We start from the raw sequence: 12664 nt of genomic DNA, 5'->3' as shown, positions 1-12664 counted from the left end.
TAGCAATGGTACTATTATAAATAAGGCAATACAAAACTTGTGACATTGAAAACTGTATTAACCTTACTGACATGTCAGTCTTGGACTGTAGGGAAAAGACAAAACTCCAATAGTAGTTTCCTTGTTATTTTTTCTCTTCCACTCAAACACTTCCTATCTGGCTTGGCCCCCTGGCCAAAACGATCTTTCATAACTTTGGATGATTGGAATGCTGGGGGGAGAGTACAATGGCCTTTGCTGATGTACAGTCCTGTTCAAGTGCAGGATTGTCATCAGTTTGTCATTTTCATTTCATTTCTCATTTTTCCATCTAGCCATACTTTCATTTCAGCGCTGAATGATCTTATAGGTCCCAGCGCTTGGGCTATGCCCTAAATTCCATAATCCATCCATCCATCCTATCTAGCTTTTATAGTAAAGCTTTTACTAAGACCACAAAATAAGGGTGGGGAGGGTGGTGGATGACAAAACAACAAGGAAATGATTGATTTTTGTATTTTCCCCATAGCTCAGGTTTGACATATCAGGAAGGTTAATATTAATTCCAGCTACCTATAGGAACACTATTAAAAGGTTACTGTGTAATAATCCTATAAAAAGTGAAAATGAAAGAGGATCTGTATATAAATACACTTGGAAAGTTTAGGTTATCTCATTATAATGTATTCATTCGCAGTGCTGCTAAACAGTCTTGGTCCAAAATGAACCTCGAAAAACGAGGGGAAATTCTTAAGTCCTCATCTCTTGAAAAGAATTAAAGACATAGGGCCATTGAGAGAGAGAGAGAGAGAGAGAGAGAGAGAGAGAGAGAGAGAGAGAGAGAAATGAAGGCACATCTCGAGACCTTCATTCGGCAGGTCTCCTCAAAAAGAGAAATGAACCCTTAGAAGAGAATGTGAATAGCCAAGCCTCATTACTGCCTGCCTGCCTCCGTCTGGCAAAATTCACCCCCCCCCCCCCCCCCCCCACCCACAGAAAGCTTTCTCCTGCACTCTCACTATGATATAATACATCATTAATGTTCTAGCTGACTGTTTGCCAGACTATTCACTTCTCTTTCCCTTTATCTGCTTGCATCCTCCTGCTCTGTTTACATTTGTTTGCTGGTTTTTGTTCTTCTAGCGTAAACGTCTGTGGAAGGAAGGAAGGAAGGAAGAGAGAGAGAGAGGAGAGAGAGATGAGAGAGAGAGAAGAGAGAAGGAAGATAGAGAGAGAGAGAGAAGAGAGAGAGAGAGAGAGAGAGAGAGAGAGAGAGAGAGAGAGAGAGAATTTTATAGTCTCTCATTTCTGTGACTATTTCTTGTTTTTTTCTTTTTGAATTTGACAGTAACTAAATTTTATAGTTAAACCCACTATATATTTAAATTCAAATTATAAACGTAGTAGATTACCTTATGCCACAGTAATTAAAATTCTGCTGCTAAAGGTTTATCTTTTTTTCTCTCAGTTGCTAAAGGTTTAATCTTATTTTTTATTTTTCTCTTTCTGAATTTAGCAGTGATCACGTTATTTTCATAATTGATTGTTTACGAAAACCTTTACCTTATAATATCTAATTAAATTCAACTGAATTCAAATTATGAAAGTAGCTGACATCAAAATAAGTGAAATTCATTTCCTAATAGTTAAAGCCTTCTGATTGAGTTGAATACAGCGAAAACTAATGAATGGCTAAATTTACCAACATTAACAATCGGGTATTTACAGAGACTGATTTGTCCTTTTTATAGGATATAATCCTATATTCATTGTACCTACAGATATCTACAAAAACTGCTACTGTCCTTTTCCCAGGATCTAATCTTACCTGTCGTCGATGGTGTCCCAGAGAGCCCAGGGGTAGAGTTCGGAGGGCGGAACGAAGCCGTACTCGTCGCAGCAGGAGCAGGCGTTGGGCGCGGGTCCTCGACGGTAGAGAAGGCGGCGTCTGTTCTCCAGTTGCTCCCAGTACATCTTCTTCTTCTCGTGACTTGAGAAATAAATATGGAATATTTCAGGGATCAATCAATGTGGTTTTGTGTACTCTTGCTGCCTACACTCACAAAATAGGTTGAAGATAAGCCCCCTTTCGGGGTCTACGGAAAGATTGGGGGCATATTGGATACATATAAAATTATGCCAAAGTTAAAAACGTATATTTGATAAATATTGATAAATATAAAATTATGCCAAAGTTAAAAATGTCCAATTTATCAAGAATTAGAAATGAAAATGGCTAATTAAGCGCATTCCACTGGAAGAAAATGTAATCTGTCACTGTACGAAGATAGTTTTACAAGAACTTTGCTTGACAACACTGCTGCTTGCAATAAAGAAAATATTCATACTTCTTTTATGTTGAAGACCTAGGAGGATGGATGGTAAGAATCACACATAAAATAAGTAAAGGAAATAAACAGGTTTGTTTCCAGAAAATGATTTTCTTGTGGTGAAGAAAAAATATTGATTTTCTTTTAGCGAGGGGAAAAAGGTATGAGCTTTGTAAACTTAGTTGTATTCGTTGACTGAAATGTCCATGAAAGATTTTTTATATGCTTTTATTTAACTTGCTTTTTTTGTCTGTTTGTTTTGGTCAAATCTTGTAACTCAGTTTTCGAGGTGTTCCTTGAAATTTTGCATGGCTACTCAATCCATTTGACAATACAACCTTAAATGATTAGTAGGTCAGTAGTGACCTCTAGTGATCCTACAGTGATCTTTCTCAGTATCTCAGGATTTGTATGAAACTATCGATTTTTCAAACCTTCGTTGGCTCGACAAGATGTCGAGTCTGTTTGTAGCAACTACAATCATAATCCAGTTACAATTTCTGTCAAAACTAAAAAGAACAAAATAAAGCAACACCAAAAAACTTTTTAAACACGCATATATTAAAATGCACTAAATAGTGAAAGAAGATCAGTTTTTTGAGACGCACCAGGATTCTATTCTTGCATTAGGATCACATCAGTGTTTTCATTCAATCGACTGTCTATGTACTTTACAAGGAGAACGGAATGACAGAAAAAAGCATGAGTGCAATAAATACGATGTTCAGTCAGACACTATAGCCCAGTCTGCTAATGTGGCTTAAGGTAAAAAGTAGTGCAGTAATTGCTAAAATGAGATTTTTCAAGCACATATTTGTTATTATACAAATCCTTTTACACTTCATTTATGCTTTTCTATCTCCTCCCACAAAGCTGTTCAGCCTCTTGATTTTTTTACCTTGCTCCAAACTTCAAGGAAAAATCCTCTCGGTGATTCCTATGTTCGAGTCATTTACTAATATGACTTTCTCACAACCCTGTGGTCTAGTTTGTTAAACTATAATGAAATATTAACGGAAATAAGTATTCGTATGGTTGGTCAGGTTCCAAACGTCCACATCAGGTATCTTATCCCTTTAAACACCTTGGCCCACTTACCTCAGGGTAAGGGCCCAATTTGGCACTATGACATATGAATATAGGCCTACCAAGCCAGACTAACGGATATAGACCTACCAAGCCAGACTTACGAATATGAACCTACCAAGCCAGCCCAAGAAAAGAACAGTTACTGTTACCCTCGAAATGCACTTGATAAACAAGACTAGAAATTCTGGAAAATTTAAATGGTAAAACAAGACAAGTATGTAACTTTCATGTAACTATGTAACTTTCAGAAGAAGAATCCATATAAAGAAAATTCAGTAATTTGATACCCTTCCAATAAAGTGTTGAATCAAAAAAGTAATTGGAAGGAAGTCGGCATAACTCGAACACCGTTCAAGTCAAGAAAAAAGAACACCATAGATGGAGATTTTAATCCAATGTCTTCGGTGGGAACACACCTCAGTGACAGTAGTACGGTGGGTTGTGGTGAGTTATTAGCCTTTATTTCTTCCATAATGATAAACAGAAGCTAAAGGAGTCGCATATTCAAGTTTTTCATAATTGGCGCATACGGACTAGGATCTTTTTGATGTTATAAGCACAGAGGATGAGTGGTTGCAGGTTCAACACAGCAAATTTCCTTCTTTCACAGTTGGCTGTAGGTATATACCGACACTCCAAGGCACCAGCGGCATCCTTTTCTTACTTAACGAACGATTTTAAAAATGTTTGAAAATTCAGCCCAATTATATTTTGGGTGATTTAAATTATAATCCCTTTGCGAAGGGAAATCATATTTCTAGAATTACAAAGAGCTTGAACCTGAAGCAATTCATTGACAATCCAACCAGAATAACCGAGAAGTCCTCTAACTTGTTGGATGCTACCATCACAAACAAAATGGGAATGATAGTAAAATCGAATGTATTGCCAAGCCCTGTAGCAGATCATGAAACAATATGTATTATCGTTAATGTCAGAAAGCCAAAACCTAAACGGGAAATACGAACGTTCAGACGCCGTAAAAGTGATGACGATAATGTAGTATTTTGTGATATGTTGATGAGTAGAGTTTCAACATTGAACGACATGCCTAACACTGAGAATGTAAACATTCAAGTTGGCAGCCTTACGGATATATTTAATAGTTCCCTTGATCAGTGCGCCCCAGCTGTAACTGCTGAAATAACTCGTCCCTTTGCCCCTTGGATTGGTGACAACTTAAAAAGTGTCTAGCAGAAAAAAGGGGCTAACCAAGCAATAGACAATAAATTCAAACAGACCAAGATACACGTGGAATAGTGCCTATGTACTGCTAAGAAGAACCATTATAGAAAAGAGTTTAACACGAATAAAGGCAACAGCAGAGCTACGTGGCATGTATCTGAAAACATGATTCCTGCTTTCAGAAACAATGATAATAATTAATAAAATTTTCGATGACCCTCTCAAGGTGATGCAGGAGGATTTTAATCAGTACTTTGCCACTGCAGGAGAGACAGCTTTTCGAAAATCACAAACAGGTATGGGGGATGAAATAGCACATGGGGAGAGAGAGAGAGAGAGAGAGAGAGAGAGAGAGAGAGAGAGAGTATATTTTCCAATCTTTACCAAATATCCCTGATTTTCGACTTCACCCTGTGGACGTTTTAGCATTCAGAGAATTACGTGAAACAAATTCGCAGGGTTCAGATGGCATTCCATATAAGTATTTAAAAGAGTCTTTTCCTGTTTTGATCTTTTATATTACAATGATCATTAATACGTCCATTGTTACCGGTCTTTTCCCAAAACTTTGGAAACACCCTCATGTCATTCCTTTATTTAAAAGTGGCGATGTCGACGAAGTAGGGAATCATCGTCCAACTTCATTGCTCCCAATTCTGTCAAAACTCTTAGACAAAATCGTTGCTAGCCACCTTCTATTCTTTTGGGAGAATATATATATATATATATATATATATATATATATATATATATATATAGTAAAACATCGACAGCAAAAGATATCACTTCTCCTACTACTCGACCTTTCCAAGGCCTTCGATAGCGTATCACACCCGATACTCATACACTAATGTAAGCAAATGCATATTGACGAGTTCTGGTTTAAAGGCTACTTAACGGCCCGAGTTCAGTCAGTAAGAATTGATTGTTCTGTCATCTCCAAGGAGCGTAGGTTATGGCATGCCGTAGGGCTCAGTGTTAGGGTCTATATTGTTTCTGATTATGTTAATGATATGGCAAAAGTACTGAGTAAATATTATTTAATTCAGTATGCAGATGATTCTCAGATATCTGGAAATATCAATGAATTTAAAGACTTACTAATTCAAGCTGAAGTTGCTCTAAAAGAAGCAAAAAAAAAAAAAAAAACCAAGTGAATGGTTTCAATGTTAAAAAAAATTGTATATTTATAGGGTCACGCCAATTAATATCTAGAATACCTACAAACGTAACATTACTTTTTGTTGAGACACCTACCAAGCCATCTCAAACAGTAAAGAAACTAGGCGTCATTATGGATCAATATGAACTAAAATAACTTTTGGCCTTTTTTAGTTTACTTATAAAATTTGCAATCATTTGATTCCCGACTGGCTCTTTGAATTCTCCTCTGTGGGCGATGCACGACCTACTCGTCAGCTGAACGACCTCTTTGCAAGATGAATGACTACTGACATGGGAGCTAAATCAATATCGATTAAGGGGCCAAAGGTCTGGAACAACATCCCAACTCATATTAAGATAACACCTTCAATCAAGGGTTTCAAAAAGAAATTGAAATCATATTTCCTTAAAAATAAACAATAGAGAAATAAACAGGAACTTAACAATAAGTGTCTTGCCTTCCTCTTGAGTTTTTAGTCTCGGTCGAAAGTTTTGCTTGTAGTTTTACTGAGTTGTACTTTTGTTGAAAGTGTGGCTTTGTTGCAAAAGCGTGTTTGTATTTCAAGTCAGCCTTAATTGGTGATATCGACAACTGAAGATGAAGCTCGTTTGGTGTTAGGACGATACATGAAGTCGTGTAATAAATATACTTTAAGTTTTGACATTGTCCTTGAGGGCTTTTAACACTTATCTCATTATAAACCAAACAAAAACTTCTTTCAGTTTTCTTCTTAAGATTGAAAAAGAAACCCACAAAATTACTGTGTATAACGTGTTTACTCATAAGCATTTACATTTTATTTTACTCAACACTGGAGTACTTTCAGACCCTATCTGTGGCCCATTTTCAAGAGATGTGTAGGTTGTCAGCCTGGGTCAAGGCCTTGACCCAGGCTGACAACCAACACATCTCTTGAAAATGGGCCACAGATAGGGTCTGAAAGTACTCCAGTGTTGAGTAAAATAAAATTTAAATGCTTATAAGTTAACACGTTATACACAGTAATTTTGTGGGTTTCTTTTTCAAACTTATCTCATTCTCGGTTCCATTTTCATACCATGGGCGCCCGCGGCATATTTTCCAAGAGGGAGCAAACTATATATATATCATATATGTATATATATATATATATATATATATATATATATATATATCATATATGTATATATATATATACATATATATATATATATATATATATATATATATATATATATATATATATGTGTGTGTGTGTGTGTGTGTATTTATATATAAAATAAGCAGTGGAACTGCGATGCCAATGATTTAAAGTGAAGCAAGAAACGATAAAAAAAATACAGAAAGCTACATTGACTTTTTCAGTAGTTCCAGTACGGTTCAGCTGCATTCAAATATTTCTGTAAGGAACAACGCAGTTCTATATTTTTACTTTATACAAATATTATACAATACATAATACTACCTTTGATTTACCTAAACTGAAAGAATATATTGTAAAATTGAAGGAAAACAAAAGGATGTAGTTAAATATAATAAATGTAATATATATATATATATATATATATATATATATATATATATATATATATATATATATATATATAATTTATTCTTTTTCAGGATTTAAGGGAGAGGGGCAAGTGGCTCCTCTTGCCCTTGTGTGAGGGCGCCCATTTTTCATACTTAGGTCATTCAGTGTTGTAAACATGTGCTTGCACAGTTATAGGTTTCATTAACTTATTTCTTTATAACGGCAATACTTATATGTACATTTTTTTATCTTGAGTTCTAGTTAGAAGTACTCATTGGCGAAGGGCGAGCTATGCGTGGTTGACTTGTTATCTTCTGAGACGCAACGGTTTGTCAGTAATTGAAACATTTTGTATATCTTATTAATGTATGTCGTAAGTTTTGAAATCTTTAATTATACTTTTCACTTACAATAACACTCACATATAAGAAATTTAGGGTGAATTCTGCATGACTCAGATGGTTTGGTTAGGCCTAGCAATGTTAACTATTTTTTTCATAAAATTGTAGAGACCATATATTTAGTTTACTTATATCAAAACGTCAAATCCCCTTTTATCACGTAAATAACTAATGTCATTTACTAATCCTATTTGGCCTACTATGGGTGCTACTGTCACGCTGCTCGCATCTTCACCACCATGCTTCAGGTATTATATGTAGTAGTAAATGCATCATTTTACTGATTTTAATAAGTCTCAGCACTTTATTATTTTAAAAGGCTTTCTCAATATTTTGATATTATAAAACGGTGGATTTTTATAATTTTTTAGCGTTTAAATAATAATTTTAATTACATGTATTCGTTGTAACAGGACGCGGTCATGCGCGTTTGACTTTATGATATAGATTATACGAATCTGGTATCCTATAAGCAATGGATGCTATATGATGTTATATATATTTTCTATACATGGCATGTAGAATAACCATTGTAAAATGGAAATAAAGTTTTTGATTTTGATTTGATTTTTGACTCTCTTTCAAAATGAATAAAAGACCTCTGCCCCACCCCCACCAAAAAAAAAAATAGTTTTCGATAACAAAATAGACCCATTTAATTCAAAAGTTCTCAGGGAAAGAATTCTCACATTCTAAACCTCCAATTTTAAATGTGCAGCAATTACCAAGATGTGTTCACTTCAACCACTCGGCTCCTCGCAACCCCCCCCCCCCCCCCTCCCTTCAATCAGTTCCTTCCTACGTTTTCACTTAAACACCCCTTCCTCTTCCTCTTCCTCTTCCTCTTCCTCTTAGCCCAGCCCCACCCAAACCAGTTCCTTCCTACGCCTTTTAAATTCCCCAAGAGCGTTTTTGAGACCGACCCGACACTTCTCCTCCGTCTTTAATTCGTCGCTGAGGCAGCCTTTTGATCCTGGGGATCACAAAGGCCACAACTTCAGGAGGAGCTTTCTTCTTGGGCACAGAAAGACTTGGTTTATATTCATGTCAGCATCAACGGGTTCCCAATCTCGCAAAAGTGGAGGGTTAGTTTTCCAGAGGAAAGCTGCCACAGGGACAGGGAACTCAGCTGGTCTGGGTTCTGGAGGGGCTTCGTGGAAAGACCACAGTGTGTGTTAGACCACCAAAGACTGGTTAAAGGATGGGGCCTTTGTGGTCTCTGGCTAATATGAAGGTTTGTGGTCTTTTTCTTTCTCTATTGCAGTCTTTCGTTTATGTCCGTCGAAGAGAAAAGAAATTTGTGACAATTACATTACGATAATTGATTGTTTTAAGCTTTCCTTTTTTTAGATTACAATTTAGCATGAAAGAGGTCCTATTTGGTAAGTAATTAGCTTTCCAAAACCGTAATTTTTTTTAGTTGATTATTTGTTAGCTTCTTTGTCAATCAGTCTTCCAGATTGTCGGATCAGATACCCCACTTATAAAGTAACTTTCAAATTACTTGAGGTTTCCTGATACGTTGTATGGTGGACAAAAGTTAATTTGGGGAAATTTGCTAAATAACTAAGGAGTTATTTATATTGGAGACAAAAAATAAGGATAATCTAATAAGAACAATATTGTTTGAAATGGGGAAAATGACGTAAGAAAATGTATTCTTATATGGAAATATCTCTCTCTCTCTAGTCTAACAAATATGAATTCACCCTTTTCTCTCTCCCTTGGCTTGTGACTAACTGCTGTTGAGTCTCTCTCTCTCTCTCTCTCTCTCTCTCTCTCTCTCTCTCTCTCTCTCTCTCTCAATAAGAGGTTTCCAGTCACCCACATTACACATCCTTCAAATAGAAAAGCATTTACTTCACATTGTTAAAACTGCTGAATGTCATTCCCAGCTCTCTCTCTCTCTCTCTCTCTCTCTCTCTCTCTCTCCCCACCCCACAACACACACACAAAACAGCTCAGCTCTACCAGTTCCCGGAGACCACCAGCGAGTGGAGTGTGATTGTTCACTAATGAATGGGAATCCATACAAATCTTCTTACCGCTATTCCTTTGCGCTCGGAAACATTTCTATTTTGGGGGGTTTGTGTGGAGATATGCATTTGAGAGAGAGAGAGAGAGAGAGAGAGAGAGAGAGAGAGAGAGAGAGATCTACCTACGCTTCAGTTCAAGTTCTTACCCAATTACTTCTACACAACTCGAGGAGCTAGGCTAATATACTCGTGCTGTCACGTGTCTACTCTCCCATAGATTGTGGGAAGGATATTAGCTATCTATCTATCTGCGTATATATTCAGCCTTTCCATAAGTGTATTCTTAAACCTGTCCGTACTAGGAAATATTGTTCGGAAAGAAAGTGCAAACTGTTTGGAAACAAAGTTTGCAATCTGTTTGCTAACACTTTTTACCGTATATTTGTTCCCCACCCAGAATGGAAAACACTTAGTGTTTCTGTGTATATGTACATATTCAAATGTATAACGTGTGTGTATGTGTAAATATATATATATATATATATATATATATATATATATATATATATATATATAATACATACAGAAACACTGTTTTCCATTCTGGAAAATACATATTCATACATACATCTGAATACATACATGTATATACACTTATACATACGCACATATTTATTTGTATATATATATATATATATATATATAGCATATGTTCATCAACATATACACACCGGTATGTGCCTATACATATGTCCATACTCATATTTACATATGTACATGTGTAAATATGCATATATTTATATCTACACATGCACCTATACATGTGTTACATATGTAATTGTACGCATATGTATATGTACACATGTGCATGTGTGTGTGACACTCTTTTTTTCTAAAAACTTCCACACCCATCTCGAGTCCATTAAAACTGCCAAGCAAAATACAGAGGCTGCTGCACCAACAAGCATCCGGACGACAACTGAGGTTTGAACAGGAACCATTACTTGCAAACAGTTTGCAAACTTTGTTTCCTAGTGTGGCCAGGCCTTAGATTAAAGAAAAATATTTCTAATTTGTTCTCCAACAAATTTAGGGACAATTGATATGTTTGTGTGTGTGTGTGTGTGTGTATATATATATATATATTATATATAGATATATATATATATATATATATATATATATATATATATATATATATATATAGGTAGAAGACCCTCTTTCAAGCATGTTATATTGAAGGAGATTGCTGTTTCAGCTGCATTTATTTTATAGAAGTTCTTTTTATAATTAGGTTGGCGAGTAACGCTCCTACTGGATACATATGAAAAGATCAATGAATTTGATGAAATTTATATATATTGAAATCTGGTTTATAATGACCGTAGATTATTTTATGCCGAGTTGATATTACTTTTGGCGATACGCTAATTTATAGTTGGGAGCTCAGTAGGGGGTATTCGTGTGCTGAGTTTTCAATGGTCGGGGAGTGCGGTGCTTCTCTGCTACTGGCGACTGAAAGGAATCTTCAAGCTACTTTTTAGAGTTGAAGCTCTCGCTCTCGTAACCAAGCAGACCATCGGAGCTGGACTGTGACGTCGCCGGGGATGTCGTTACTGCGAGCCGAAGCCGAGTTTTCATTGGCTGTTGGACCCTGTGTGACGTCACGTTGGGGTGAAAATTCATCTGCTGCCAGGCGGCTGGTACAATAAGGTGTGACTTGGTTGGTGAAAACTCAGCACACGGGAACCCCATGCTGACCTCCCGACTATAAATAAGAGTAGCACCGAAAATAATATCAGTCTACTCAAAGCCATAGCCTTGAAAATATCTGGTCCAATCCAGAAGAAACGTCGTCATAAAATAATCTACGGTCATTATACACCAGATCTCAATATATATATAAATTTCATAAAATTCATTTATCTTTTCATATGTATCCAATAGGCGCGTTACTCGCCAACCTAAATAATATTGAGAAAGTTATAATAAGAGGAATAGAAAAGAACTTCTATAAAATAAATGCAGCTGAAGCAGCAATCTCCTTCAATAGAACACACACACACAGATACACACAGACACACAGACACACACACACACACACACACACATATATATATATATATATATATATATATATATATATATATATATATAAATAAATGCACACACACACAGACACAAAACATATATATATATATATATATATATATATATATATATATATGCACACAAATGAATGTATGTATTGATATAAGTGTGTGTGCGCTTGTGTTACGAACACGTTTACAAGCATTTAGTGATTTCAACCAAATTTAGTATACATAAAACTTAGCATTGGGAAAGAATACTGTGGGGGTAAAGACATCACTGGGCCCAAAAAGAGGTGGTGTGGAAAGGGTGTGGGAAAGGGGTGAAAGTAAAAAATAACTGAAACTACAGATATTAGCATCTAATCCATGGTTTTTGAGGTAACTGAGATTAATAAATACACTCCCGATGCCATTCAAGTCCAAATTCAGCCCTGACAGGAGGGGGCTGAAAAGGGGTGGCAATGAGGTGACATGTAAAAATACCCAAAAACGCCAGATATTAATCTAATCCATAGTTTTTGAGGTCACTAAAATGAACAGTGACACTCCCAATGCCCATTAATTCCAAGTTTAGTCCCGATAGAAACAGGGTGAGAATAGAAGGGGTTGGGAAGGGGTGACATAAAAAAATAACAGAAAAGGAGAGATATTAGTGTCTAATCCATAGTTTTTGAGGTTGCTGACATGAATAGTGACACTCCCAATGGCCTTCAAGTCCAAGTTCAACCCCAGTTGGAGTGGCGGCCGGGAAGGGGTGGGAAGGTGATGACATGTAAAAAAAATAGAAAACGACAGATATTATTGTCTAATTTATAGTTTTCAAGGTTGCTCAGATGAATAATGACACTTCGGATGTCCTTTAAGCCCAAGTTTAGCCCCAAATTGAAAGGGGGGTGAGAAGGGTAGGGAAGGTGGGGACATTTAAAAATAACC

At 36.2% G+C, this 12664-nt stretch overlaps 1 protein-coding gene across 1 annotated transcript in view; it reads right to left on the bottom strand.

Annotated features, from left to right (window-relative positions):
• LOC135224787 (uncharacterized) overlaps positions 1-12664 on the bottom strand; it is a 100158-nt gene that overhangs the window by 23863 nt on the left and 63631 nt on the right. Inside the window, exon 5 of the mRNA XM_064264113.1 lies at positions 1808-1969. Within this exon, the coding sequence (XP_064120183.1) occupies positions 1808-1969 (162 nt within the window). The remainder of the gene's footprint in view (positions 1-1807; positions 1970-12664) is intronic.

Source organism: Macrobrachium nipponense, chromosome 12 (assembly GCF_015104395.2).
Source record: "Macrobrachium nipponense isolate FS-2020 chromosome 12, ASM1510439v2, whole genome shotgun sequence".
Lineage (NCBI taxonomy): Eukaryota > Metazoa > Arthropoda > Malacostraca > Decapoda > Palaemonidae > Macrobrachium > Macrobrachium nipponense.
Note: the sequence above shows the minus strand (reverse complement) of the source record. Positions and strands in the feature narration are given on the sequence as shown.